The sequence below is a fragment of the Schistosoma mansoni genome, chromosome 2, assembly GCF_000237925.1.
Source record: "Schistosoma mansoni strain Puerto Rico chromosome 2, complete genome".
Taxonomy (NCBI): Eukaryota; Metazoa; Platyhelminthes; class Trematoda; order Strigeidida; family Schistosomatidae; genus Schistosoma; species Schistosoma mansoni.
Genome location: NC_031496.1, coordinates 21444155 through 21459493, shown reverse-complemented (window position 1 = coordinate 21459493; position 15339 = coordinate 21444155). Strand labels below are relative to the sequence as shown.

At 33.7% G+C, this 15339-nt stretch overlaps 1 protein-coding gene across 1 annotated transcript in view; it reads left to right on the top strand.

Annotated features, from left to right (window-relative positions):
* Smp_157350 (protein kinase) overlaps positions 1 to 15339 on the top strand; it is a 47858-nt gene that overhangs the window by 14292 nt on the left and 18227 nt on the right. The window contains exons 9-11 of the mRNA XM_018796075.1: positions 9837 to 10018; positions 11570 to 12114; positions 13680 to 13939. Coding sequence (XP_018650324.1) covers positions 9837 to 10018; positions 11570 to 12114; positions 13680 to 13939 — 987 coding nt within the window. The remainder of the gene's footprint in view (positions 1 to 9836; positions 10019 to 11569; positions 12115 to 13679; positions 13940 to 15339) is intronic.

Sequence of the window (15339 nt, the reverse complement as noted above, 5' to 3'; positions counted from 1 at the left end):
AGTTTTTTTTAAATTAAGCTTCATTTCTCATACATTCTTTAGTTCAGTTATGTATGTTCTCCAGAACTTGTTAAATAGTAAAATCAGTATAACATAGTGTACTTGATCACATTATTTTAAGTTCACGTTTTGTGCCACCAAGAGTAATATCTTGATATAACTTCAAAGTCACACTATGTGTAACTGTTTTCTAAATTGTAGTATTATGTTAATGATCTTTTTTAAAATATGAATGTGATTTGTAAAAAAGATAATCGCTTAATAAATTCAAATACAACCTACGTAGGTCAGTTAAATGAATGTAATAACCTATCATCTTTTTACCAACTATGAATGCTTATTGAAATCGAAGCACTCCAACACAGTATCTGTCTTTCAATGCCTTTCATAGGATTCGATAATTTAGGTAATTGAAATCAAATAAACGAACGATTGATAATGTGACCAGTCTGTATGTATTCATCATTTTCGATAGTTAACGAAAACCAGCCAGACGGACATTGTGTTCCTAGGTGTGTTTTACTACTTAAATTGATAGCATTACAGAGCTGTATTCGTTGTCAGTTCTGTATTGTGATTTCGTTGTTTGATTTGTTTCACTAAGTCGCATATCATTTACTGTCACGATATTACACAAAGGCATACTTTATTATTTTTGATCAACTCCTTGTTAAATAAAATGTGAAGTTTTGTCGCTGCTGTTTATTATTTTAAGACTTCTCATATCGTGAATCAGGACAATGTATATAAGCGAACAATATTGTTTTCAATTAGATTGTCATCAAACTTTAACACACAGTAATATTTATATGCATATACGAAATTATTAAACCAATCAAAGCGGTTTATGATCCAGTGATGACAAGTGTGTCTCTAAGTACGGCTGATTATCACGTGATTTATTCGCCAGTCGAAATGAGACTTATGCAATCTTAGTATTGTGCTAAACCAATGACACTCGACCGGTATGAGCAGCCTAGCGTCCTTATTGGTCCTTTGTTATCTTAGCCCTTCCAGTTGAGTCCAGAATGCCAATACCAGCTCTCACTATGCGAATAATTTATTTCGAACATATTCGGTTTATGTACCAACCAAACAGATCTCATCACATCATAAAATAGGACTAGCTCTCCTCTTCCATCCAGCTTGCTTATGATCAGAGTGTTATCTTTTCTAAGCATATATAAAGCATCTTTATGCTGTTTGATACGTGGTGATTTCGTGGTATATTTGCTATTTTTGCATAGTTGGCGGATGTCAACCGACGTGGTTTTAAATCTAGTAAGTTCATCAAGTGAGGTGGCGACCGAATCTGTTGTTTGTGAAAATAAATTCTCAAACTGTACATCAGTGTCTAGTTGGCTTATTCTATTTCCATAGTTCCAGAATCTGTTCCACTGTTATCATTGACTCAAACTGCTTTGATTGGCTTAATAATTTCGTATATTCATATAAATATTACTGTATATTAGAGTAATGTCTTATGACGATGTAACTGAAAACACTATTGTTCAGTTATATGTGTTGTTTATTATTTATTGTAGTGTTGATATTCTAAATCTTCATTTTTGCCTATTTCCAATTTATTTTTTTTTATAACACCTTTCCATATTTGTTGGTGGGGTTCTAATCTCTGTAATCATTCAGGACGCAGAGGTATGCTTGATTTATTTTATTTTTTTCAGTTTGTGAAAAAGGTGTAACTAGTTTAACATACATTGTGTAAACTATATACTTTTGTTTTGTTAATTTTCATAATTACTACTAACTTCTTTCTATCCGTAATATAATATACCATCAATATTTCACTCATTTTAAATAACTCAGTGTTTCTAATGTTTAGCAATATAGTAATTTGTCCTAAACATACAAAATATGGAATTTAAAAAAAAATAATCTTGAATCTATTTCCATTGAATTTCTGTCTTTTTTTGAAGAAAAAGTCGTTTATATACAAAGTAACAGTCAAATTCGTTTGTAAAAGATTGTGAAATATGGAGAATAGTCGAACGTATACCCATATGACTTATTAGTTGTAGATATTTAAAATAACCCATAATGTCATTTAATAAGAAAAAGATAATTCAGCGAAGAAAGTTTTCGCAGCGAAGCTTCGAATTGTTTTCTCTAGCCAGCCCACCATTCTGGGATGTGTTAAGGATAAACTTCCGCTTTGGGCCACATCAATGTGTATCTATAGATTTACTTGCTCATGTGGGGCACGTTACATAGGCCGCACAAAGCGATCACTTTCCAAACGCATTTCGAAACACTATCTGGCTTGGCTCTTAAAAGGAGAATGTAAAAAATTACTAGTTCGATACAGGAGCATTTAATTAACTGTGGACACATCGCTCCAAAGGACTCTTCTTTTAAAGTAATCTACACAGTCAAAGGAACTGGATCGAGGGAGGTTCGAACCAATATTTTGTGCACTGCTGATGCATTGGCTATCCACGAACTCAAGCCTGAACTTTGCGTGCAGAAACGATTTGTCCAACCTCTTACCCTTCCTTGGCCCTAATTCCCTTAATGGGTATGTTTCTGGGGTATTTTTCTGCACTTTTATTTGATTATTATCGAATTCTTTAAAATTACTATTTTTCATTTTAAACTCTAATCAGTTGTTATTATTACCTTATACAAGTTTTCTTGATTACCATTCTGTCTATTATTGTAACCTTTGTGTTTGTCGCTTTTCTTCATATTTGTCAATTGGACTATTATCTGACCTGTAAATTATTTTCTTTCTTACCCCTTGATTAGTACGTAACATCACTTGTTGTATATTTTCGAATCAATTTATGACGCAATCTTTTCTATCCTCCTATAGACATATGTTTTCCATATAACTATATATACGAATGTACAGCTTAAGTAAATGATTTCGTCGAACAGAAAATTTTCTTCTCTGGATTTTCTTTTTCTTGTAGATATTTATTTTCTGTTCAACATTTTAATATTTGCTTAAAAGTTCTCTTCAACCAGGATGATTCGGACAATTGGGTGCGTTATAACTCATTGAATATCCTGAAGTATTACGTTGTTCAGTATCTGTGTATTTAAAAATAAAAACGAGGCTGCCTCAGATGGTGCTTGGAAAAATATACGAACAGTTGTGGAAACAGCAGTAACATATATTAGTGATTTAAACCAAAGGGTTACAAAAAACCTATGGATTTCTTCTAAGTCTATTGCACTGATGAATTCTCGTAAACTCATCCCATCAGGTTCTGAACACGATGAGAGAAAGCAAGTCAGATCTAGGTAAACCAAAAGTCTACGGAACGATTGTGAGCAGTGGTGGGCGACGAAAGCAAAAGAAATGGAAAATGAAGCGGCTGTAGGCAACACAAGACAACTCATCAGACTAATAAAAGAAACCGGAATTAAGAAGTCAATTGTAAGCGCGACAACCTCGGAAAAAGACGAAACCATTATCTGCTCTCATCTCGAACGTTTAGAACGGTGAACGGAACACTTTAGAGAACAGTTCAGCTGGCCTTCAGCTACTGCACAACTACCCACTATTCCCAGGCAATCTGAATGGAACATTGAACTAGGCCCCCCGACCCTACCTGAATTTCAAACGGCTATAGCTAATCTGAAACGAGGAAAGGCAGCTGGTCCAGATGGGTTGGCTCAAGAGGTCTTTAAATATGGTGGTACAATTCTAGTGATTGGGTCGACTAATATTTTAACTAAAATCAGTGAGTTGGACGTAATCCGATCTGACTGGTCTCAATCACTTATCGTTCCAATATATAAGAAGGGATCAAAATCATCCTGTGTTAACTATAGAGGGATTTTGCTTACTTGCTCACGTTTTTTTACCCCCAATGGAGCATAGGCCGCCGACCAGCATTCTCCAAGCCACTCTGTCCTGGGCCTGCCTTTCTAGTTCTATCCAATTGTTGTTCATTCTTCTCATGTCTGTCTCCATTTCTTTGCTTAATGTATTCTTTGATCCTCCTCTTCTCTTTCAGCCTTGAGGATTCCATGTGAGGGCTTGCTTTGTGATGCAGTTGGATGCTTTCCTCATTGTGTGTCCTATCCACTTCCAGCGCTTCTTCCTGATTCCTTCCTTCGCTGGCATCTGTTTTTTCTCTCCCACAGTAGGTTGTGGATGATAGTGTCTGACCAACGGATTCGATGTATTTTGCATAGACAACTGTTAATAAACACTTGTATCTTCTGGATCATGGCATTCTAGGTTCTTCAGGTTTCCTCCTCATACAGTCCAATATCCCCATTTGATTTAACTTCATCATTAACCTACTACTGGAAATAACACTCGTCGACTGAATTTTCAAGAATTGATCTCCTACCAGGAGGTCCACTTATCGACTTAGAATACACAGGTGATATAGTCCTGTTTGGTGAAAACGCTGATAATATACAGTCTTTTGACAGCACTGTGCAACAATGCCAGTATGTTTGGGATGCACTTCTCCTGTAAATGCAAGTTGTTGCTCCAGGACTGGCCTGCTTCAACACCTGAACTAAGGATAGGGAGCGAAGTAGTCGAACGCGTCGACAACTTCACTTATCTTGGTAGTCTGATTAGTCCTAGTGGGTTGGTGTCTGACGAAATCTGTGCACGTATTCAAAATGCTCGTTTGGCTTTTGCCAACTTACGTCACCTATGGCGAAGACGAGATATCCGTCTATCAATTAAGGGACGAGTATGCTGCTCAGCGGTTCGCTCATTTCTACTTTACAGCTGCGAAACTTGACCATTAAGGATAGAAGATACTCGTATGTCACTAGTATTTGACCACAGATGCCTTAGAAATATTGCTTGCATCTGCTGGGATCACCGGGTAAAGAATAGTGAGGTTAGACACAGGGTATTAGGGAATGATGGTAAATCAGTTGATGAAGTTTTGAATCTTGGTCGACTGAGGTGGTTGGGCCACGTGTTACGTATGCCTGGACACCGATTACCACGACACGCTATGCTGGCTAGTATTGGAGATGGTTGGAAGAAAGTTAGGGGCAACCAAACCAAAACGCGACATCAGTCCTTGAAGTCACTACCTTCTAGTCTGAGTCATGTTGGTAGATGCGGACTACTTGATTGGGGTCCGTGTGACTATCGTAACCAATGGTTTGAGACTCTGTGTGACATGGCTCAGAATCGACCACAGTAACAGATGTGTACACTGTTTGTCTCCCCTTAAACAGTGAGATTAAAATTGCTTTATACGTTTCTTTCTACGAACTAATTCTTCTTTCCTGTATTATATCCTTATATGCAATCTTTTTTAAATATATTACTATAATAATAACATTATTATTAGCTTGATTCTGTATTATATTTTTGGTACAATATAGAATTCTCAACATAAAGTATTTCAACAAGCTTCCGTTTCTTACTTCGTGGTCGATCCTGACGGTAAATATTGAGTGATCGCCAGTTAGAAGCTAGCAGTCCAGTCAATCGATATCTAAATAATGTACATTCTGTTCGCTGCATATTGCCAACAACTACGATATCGCTGACTGGGCCTTTTGTAACTTGTATAATGAAAGGTTGCACACTTTCCAGAAACGCACCTGAATAGGTTGTGCGATTAATAGCCATAATGATGTATTAAAGCAAACAAAATTAGATAACTTGTTGAAATATCTAGATGAACGGAACAAGTGGCCCAGATATTCAAGCAGGCCGCCATTAAAGTAACTACTTCTATGAATTTGGTGTTCATCTTGTTGTGCTAATGATGTGTGGCAAATTGGACAGATGTATGATATTCATATTTCACGAAATCGCTGTGTAATTTTGCATTTAACAATAAGTTGGCTTTCCCTACATTGGTTCTCGTTCATAACAGTAGTAGTGGACATCATTGACATCTTTCATCTCTTGGAATACAGAAATGAATAATTGATATTTATAACACTTAAACTAATAAAAAAAACATTTTAGTAAACTGATTGTATTGGTCACCCTACAACCTGTAAATATTTTTAACAGTCAGTTGTTCAGTAACTTCTGCTCACAAAAATTAATTTACTTATGTATATTTGTTGGGAAGTTTTTTCGGTGTTGTCTAACCATTGTTTTTATAGCTAACACTACCAGGAAAGTAAGCACCAATATATACATATATATACTATGGTTAGCTATGGTGATTTTATTTATCATTTATAATAAGTGTCATCTAATTAATTTTGGTGTAACTATGAGAAATTGGCAACAGTTCATTATGTTTATTTTTCTATTAATTGTGCCATGAGTTAAATTTTCAAATCAAACTAATTGATTAATAATGAGGTTAATTTATAATAAAATGTTTAATTATTAATTCCCTTTTGGTGTAAATGTCAATACAATAAAAGCATTTCATTTATTGAAACAAATTTATGAGATTAAGTTGATTTCTTTTATTTAAAGTTGTCGTTATTAAGATTATATATATTTGATCATATTAGATTGTTGATCTTATTTATATAATAAGAAATTTTAGATCAGAAAGGGTTTTGTGAAGATTTCAGTATTTTTCGTAGTTGGAATCATGAGTCAATTGAAGCTAGGCCACCATGGAAAACCTGGAAGCACTGGACGGCCGTTTCGTTCTATTATGGGACTCCTCAGCAGTGCGCATCCACGATCCCGCACTCGCGAGATTTGAACCCGTGCAGTACTTCCAGGTTTTCCATGGTGGTCTAGCTTCAATTGACTCATGATTTTAACTATGAAAATAAGAAATTTTATCAAGGAATTAGATGATTTATACGTTCCATACTTATTACATATTTCTATATGATTGAAAATGGAATAAAACCTGAATTATGATAGAACTTGAAGGAGAAGTATCTTCAGGTGATTGGATTACTTCTCTACTAATTAATTTATGAAATTTAACTACCAACCTAGTCACATATTTATGCATAATAACAACACTCAATAATTTAAATCAAACTGGAAAGCAGATGATTTTCACAACTTGAACGATAATATGTCAGACTAGTCAATCTTAAGCTATCGATGTGGACTCTGTCATTGCTGTCTTTTGCTTCATTTTCGTACATCATCCATGTTTGTAACAATTTGTCTTGTAACCAAGGCAATCTAAAAAATGATCTGATAACTGTTTTCTTAAACCATTTGGATGTAAGCAAAGATGGATAGTGGCTGGCAGTGGAATCTGGGACGCGTGTTTCGTCCTATCTGTGACTTGTCATCTGCATGTACTTGCATCCCAGAGTTGATGTTCACTCTAGGACTCGAACCCAATACCGTAAGCTCCAAACGCAATCGCGTTACCCACCTAGCTAATGATACCAGATAGCCACTAGCTTGTTCAATGGGGTGAAGTTTTAATTCATTTTTGTATTGTTTGTTGGAGTTTTCTCAATTGTGTTTAGGATCGAAATTGATCAGTCTCTTATTTGGATGTTGTCGAACCGTACTCATAAAAATTATATAAACTTTCGAAATCACTGTAGGTTACATTAAAAAAATGTTATGGGTTTTTTAGTTATTTCATTTTCCATTATCTTTTACACGTTAGCTTCTCATGCAACCTTTGTCACCATCAGACATTAACGTGTATCGATCTGAGTTTCCGGGTTACTTCTTGTTTTATTGACGAACGAATATATGCAGTGTTATAATGCTAACAGTAGTTTTCCGAATCAATAAATGTTATATATACTAACTGTCGTGGTGTAGTGAGATTCATGCTGACAATTGAAATTTCGATTATACAGTCAGTCAGTCATAAGCACGGCAAAACTTAACAAACATGTATTGGTTCAAGTTATCACATATCACTACAGTAAGATGAAATTATCGGGACAAATCTATAAACTTTTTTCGAGTGATAGGTATCAATGTCAAAGTTGGACTTAATAATTTGAAATAAATTGAGCATTGGGTAGAAAACTAATGATAAATATATTTTTTGTCGCATCCCAATCACTTGAAAAATTGTACTCCTGACGTTTCGTGACTTAATGTTAGCCAATTCTTCAGAGTAAATAAATAACCGAATTACATTAACGTAAATTTAAATAGTACAAAAGAACCAATTCAGAATATTTTTGGTACAATCAAAATCATAATAGTTCTGAATATGTTAATGTCAAGTTATTCTTGGTCAAGTTCAATTTGTATGACCTGTTACACATATTATTATTATTGTTTGCGAGTGAGTTCATATTTATCAACATAACGACATCCTACAAGCATAACAAATCTACTATCAATGAAACTAATTTAATAATGTGTCTTCCAACTTATTACTTCCTTAAAGTATATATTAAAGTAATGCATTAGTCTTTTAACCGTAATTGTTTTCTTTAAAATGAAAATTATTTCGTTCTACACTATGTGGGTCTATGGAAATTGTTGAATGTTATTGAGATTATGAAACGAGTTAAGTCGGATAGCCATTGGAAACATTTAAAGGACTGGACAGATATTTGTCCCAGTGTAAGACTATTCAGCAGTGTGCATCCATGACCCTACATAAGATCGAAATCTGAACCTTCAGGTCCCTCAATTAGGTGTTAATCTTTAGACCACTGAGCTAGCATCCAGTGGTTTGTATGCCTAACTTCAATCAACCCGCGACATTGGACAACCATCTATTGTCTTCGGTGGGTAACTAACTTACACTCCACATGGTTGAACTCCACTAGTCACGGCTTCTCACAATAACTTATAAAATTTCTTCTCGAAATTAGTCACTCGTAAGCACATGATAGTTACCAGGATGGAGGTTTGTAGGATTTGTCGGATGTTGGTAAGATCACGAGCTAACCTGTCCAGTGCTTCCTCGTTTTTAATAGTTATGTAACTTAAGTTGGTTCGCAATTTCCATAATGTTCCTGTTTGCCTTTTCTTTTTGTTCGTTAGAAAAAAGATACTTGATAAAGTTACACATACTTTTCTCCCCTTTACAGTAGTTACAAGATTATTTCTGTGAAATCCAACTCTATATACCCAAATACTACATCTTATTTTGTATACATTCATTTTTTCACCTTAATTATGATATAAATGAAGTTCTCAGTATATGGGGTTGTAGAGATTGTTGGATTTCATTAAATTCATTAACCGATCTAAGATAGATCAACAGTGAAAACCTTAAAGCACTGAACGTGGATTAGTTGAAGCTAGACATTAACGTCGTTGGATGCCGGTTCAGTGGTCTAGAGGTTAAGCGTTCGCGCACGTGACCGAACCCAGGACTCCCGCATTCGGGATCGTTGCTGCGCACTGCTGAGGAATCGCATATTAGGATGAAACGCCCGTTCAGTGTTTCTTGGTTTTCAATGATGGTCTAACTTAGGTTAGCTCATGATTTCAATAATACAGGTGGTTATTTTCTAAAAAAGTGATAATCTTTTTCTCTGTCAAAAAGAAACTATTTTATTTGATGTTTATTTCTATGTTTTAAGGTATATATTCACAATAGGATTAAATATTAAGTTCTTGTGCTAGCTATATAATACTGTTCCTTTTTTCACTATTCAATTAACTGGCCTAAATTTAATGAATACTTTGAATAACATGTGTAGCATTTCACACGTATATTTAACTCAGTATTTTGGTAACCACAGGAATGAGTATAACCAGTTTATGTATACATTTTTGTACAAAGAGAGAGATTTTATTCAAGTGAAGTTACATTCCGCACCAACCCTACTTAAATTGGATCTTTATACAAGAATTATCTTCAATATAAATTTATATACCTAAATGCATGCATTTTGACAGATAATTAATAACAAACCTATGAAACAAATCATTTAAGGATATTGATTATAAATTTATGTAAATTTCGAAATAATGTGTGGATTTTCTTTTTAATACATACAAGCTGGTTCTGGTCCAGAGTCGTCTGCAACACGATCATCTATTGCTCCTGCCCTACCTAGTCGTAACAGACCAACAGTTCGAGGCCCTGGAATTACAGTTCTTGGTCAAGGAACTGGTGAAGGTCCATATTATCTTGCTCCACAAGATGGTAATCGTGCAAGAGATAAAACACCTCAAGGAAAAGTAAGGAGTTTTTACTCTTAAGCTTGATCTGTTTTTTTTACTGTTTGCGCATATCAAACAATTTTATGTCATAGTTTACTAAGATCTTAAGTTAATCTAGTTAAGAAATATTTTCCTTATTAGTTTTGAAGAAATCAAATCTCAAGTGATTTATTTTAGATATGTCAAATCTTCACTTCAAAACTGGAAAAAGCTCTATCCATTCAGTTTTCAGTGAAATGCATTATCAATAACGAGTTATATCACTGTATCTTCTCCGTTTTGTTAAACGAATTGTTTACACAGATGAATCTTTGATTTTCGCGTCAATATTTTGCATGTGAAAGTCACTATAGCGTTCTGCTTTTACCTACCCAGCTCAGGTCCCAATACTTTATAAATCCTCTCGTTCCATAAGTCATTCATTGTATTACCAATCTTCATTCAATAAACAACAACAATTGATCCTTTTTGTTCAAAGTCAGATAACACGTTAAATGTTAAATAAAAATTATTCTAGTTATTCATCGCAGACATGATATTATACATGTAAGCATGGATTTTATAAATAAATGGTAATGCATTCACCAGTTTCACAATTCTAATCGCTTGTGAAAAAGTAACCAAGATAATGTGGCTTGTACTATACAGAATTTCACTGCTATCAATATACCATAGATAGTTAACTTCATTAACCATATAATCATATATGTATATCTGAGTATAGTTGTCACTACGTACACTGGTATCAATTGGAGAAATAAGGAAAGTCAGCTAGAAATGAATGGTCATTTAATCCTAGTCTGAAAATTGAAAATATGATCATTAATTCTTGCAGTGTCCACGATGTTATTGAACAAGTTTAGATGGTCCAGCCTCCAGCTTCAATTAGTTTGTGATATAATGCGATCTTTATGAGATATCATTGCTGGGTAATTGAATCACTCCCAAATTTGTTGACCTTGTTCTTCATAATTTACCAATAAAACTTCGCAATTCGATTTCGGTGCTACATAGTGACTGAGGTTATTATTATTATTATTATTATTATTATTATTATTATTATTGGGATGTTTGTGGTGTATTATACCGCAATTCCGTCGAGATAAATAATGTGCACATTTGGAGTCTGTTTTGATATTTCAAAAGTATCGTCTTCACTGTGAAACTTAAAATTTCTGTGTTCATTCAGATGTAAAATCGAAGGTATGGATCTGTGAGAAATTTCAAACTAAAATAGAATGACTGTCTACTACTCCCCAATTTTCATTGATTCTACGGTCCATATAAGTTCATAATAAAGACTATCTTCATAAAGAGAACACTTCTCTGTAATTATTTTATTTAACCTTACGTAGATAATTCGGTGATATATATATCAAAATCAATTAACATTTATGTTTTAGAAAATTATCATTAAAATATTATCAGGACCTCAGTAACTCGTCTAAGTGTGTAAAACATACTAAAGCAATAATTATTCTCTTTACTGATATTCACCACAATTACCACCTATTGTCTAATGTCCTGTATTACATTTCTATTAAACGTATACTTTTCATGTACACACAGGCATCTAATAATCCACCTGGTTCATCAAATGGTCCTCGTGAATGGACCAATCCAACACATTGGTCAAATAATACAAACAACAAACAACAACCTTTATCTGGAGCAACTTCATCATCACCATCATCACAACAACCAACAGGTGATTTTAATCCATTCTATCCACAACATACTGGAGCTGGTATTATACCTTTCAATAATTATGATGATCCAGGCTATAGTCTAGATGATATAGATGATGAAATGACTAAAACTACCGTCGATGAATACATTGAAGATGAATTGGATGCATCCGGTTCATCACCATCTAGTGATCAAAATAACTTACCTAAACTACCTTCAGTAAAACCACGTGATTGTATGCATATTGATTCTAATAAATACCCTACGGATAATCATCAAATTGATGTTAACACTAACTTTTATAGTTCTAATCATCAACAACAGTATATTTCAAACAATTATCGACCATCAGTGCCAACAAGACAGGATGGATTTAACGTAGATGAACAAAGATCAACTGCATATCGATTTGATCAACGTGGAGTGTATATGAATGCTGAGATGGAATATGGTGAACCGCCGCTTGAAGATTATGTTATTGTAAATTCAGATGGTTCAGGTAAACCTATCTCATGATATTCATATGTATTAGTTAACAGCCAATTATACCTGAAAGAAGCAGTTACCATTTATATGAATTTAGTTCTATAAGTTTTATGTTTGTTTTTGTATCTGGTGTACATCTGGGATACGTTAGTTATCCTCAATCATCCAACAATGTTGATGTACGACATTGGCTGAAGTAGGAATAAGTAATTTATAAAAAGTTATATCCTTTCATACTTACACTTTTGCTTCTTTTTATATCACATTCTCTAATGTTCAATCTTTTTCACTGTGAGTGCTACTACAATCATTTAAACTCTTTTGGTATTCGTTTTGTTAGTTTCATTTCGTGTTAATTGAGTTCAGAAGCTTGGTTTGACTAACACTTATGATAAATTCTGTATTTGTCAGGACACTGACTTTGTCGATCTAATATTTTTTTCTTTCCATAGAAATAACTGACGATTGTAATTTAAATATTGTGTAGATTATAGGGTATATGTATGAGGCTTGTCTTTTCTTTCATGAATTTTTTCTAATTTTGCAACAATATTTGCTTTTCACTAACGTTTGGTATTTCGAAATTTATGAAAATTAGTTTCCATCATGGATTGACACCAGTCGATGTGTAAATCTTTAATAATTAAGTAGCTTTTTTCGAACTTCATTTAGAGTCTGGTGGCCTACTTCGATGTTCCACTCAGGCTGTCTGGAAATCGTGGGTAGTTGTAGAGTAGCTGAAGGTTAGCTGAACTGCATATATATGTCTGGTCCTACGTTGTAGCTGACTGAATTAAGTAACTTTATGCACATACTTCGTCGCAGTATATGTCTTCCCAGTAGTGTTTTATCATGTTGATGTTAGAAATTGAACCTCGGGACCTTAAATTACAGTTAAGTAAATTTCTTTCCTCGAATGAAACAAAATAACGTTTTTATAGGACACAGAAGCTACTCAAAAATGGATTGACAGATAGGTAAATATTGGATGTATAAAGTCTACTAACAGTATTACTTCTACTATTTAATTTCTTGAAGAATTTTTATGTTTTCGTATATACACCCTATACTTCATTAGCTTCTTTTTTTCGTTTCTCTTACGTATTTTTGTTGTTGCCGACTATGCGGTTAAGAAGTTCAACGTATAGATCGTGGACGATTCCGTCAACAAAATCAATCAACTGATCCACTGTAGGTCAATTGCAATGAATATTTTTTCATTATTATTTGTAATTATAGCTATTTTATTGATGATATGTTTAAATAATTTACTTTTCGACAGAAGTGAACACTGGTAATGATTATAATGACAACTTGAATATTTGTGTAGTTAACTCTGGTCATATTTGTTATGTAGGGGCTAATTGTAGTTTCTAGCTACCTAATTCCTGGGGGTCAAAGCAATATACGAATAAATAACTAACCGGTCCAAAGTTTCCTCAGTCTACTTGAATAAGATTGATTTACCACTAGTTACTTATTTTTATACTTTTATTTTATCCAGTTCACATATGAGTAACGTTGGCCGAATTGTTCGTAATCCTGGAGCATATCTTACAAATAATAATAATAATCTTCAACGTAGAGGTATGACAGATATTGGTCCACTTCCAGATGTAACTATTGGTACAAATACAACAGATACACGATATTATCAATTAATAAATGATAATCATTGCAACAATTCACCTACTCTCTTAAATACAAACGAAATTTCACATGGTGTAAATAATAAATTAGCTGATCAGTACTTCCATCAGGTAGGTACATGATAATATGCAATGCTCTCTTTTTACTGTTTATTGTAATATGGAGCTTTTTTAAAAGTTGTTTTCTTCAGTCATTTAAAGGAGACTTTCATCATGAAATGACTTCAACTGGTAACTTGTAAAAATACCATTAAAATACCGTTTATATTGTGTGCACTATTATCATGTGAATTGAATTTCAATATTATTTATCTAACTCATCTAATAACTGTATTCAAAATGTGTAATTCGAAGTTATTACTACGGTAAGTACCATTGGTAAATTGTAGTAAATATCGTTTTACGAAATCAATCACTGGTTTCTCTCCAAATTCATCCTGCACTTTGCTTTAGTTCGAAAATCTTTTTGTGTAAAACTCATTTATCTACTTATATTGCGTCAAGTAGTTTATGTACTTTGCCTAATTTGTAATGTTTGCATGCGTATTTACTCACTAAAGTTTGCTTAGGGTTACTCATAGACCCTATGCATAAAGGTAAAAAAATCTATATGTTCATTGAAGTGTTTTACTGTATGTTTACTGAGGCTGACAGTAATTAACTACAAATATTAACACGAAATCATTTGTAAATCTCATTTGTGTTCAAACAATATACATTCACATCTTACCATTGCTTCTCCTTTTATATCAACCTAATTCTGTCGTTCAACTGGGATGTATTCGGTTTTTTTTTTCAAAATCGATATTATCGTTGTTATTCAACTACTTACAACCTGCTTTCTGTTCAGGGACTTGATCAGGTGTTCCTGGTAATTACAAAGTATAGTATGAGTTTATTACATAAGGATATCAATGCTTGTAATGCAGTAGATTTTATCGAACTGAAGGTTGACGGGCCTTTCATTCTTCTACATATCAGTAATATTATATTCAGATTTATAAAATAGATGGATTTTGACTAACAAAGGAGTCCAGGACTCGCAATTTTTCCTATATGGAATTTCCAACCAGATATACTTATATCTCAGTACTTATGTTCACATTTTAACCCAAACCCAAGGAACTTTAACCTCACACTTCAACTCGTCGTTCATTTAACTGGTGAGTCTGGATAGCCACTGATTTATTCATCTGGTGTTGTATTTAGATCATTATTAGTAGGGGTATGAATTATCTCAACTAATCAAAATACCGTCCACAATAGCAACAACAGAATAATTCATGCCCTTAATAATGTTTATGTTCTGATGTTTGTATTGTTTCGACAAAGTTTTTGTTTTTACCTTTTAGTTGCCAGTCGATTCTCGAAATTCTCCAACTAGTCATAAGTATAATACTCAACCTATATCAGAACCAACCAAGGGATCAACTGATTATACAAGTTAGTATTTATTTATTTGTTTATTTATTATCCTATGTCAACTAATATTTATATTAATCATGATTAATAGTT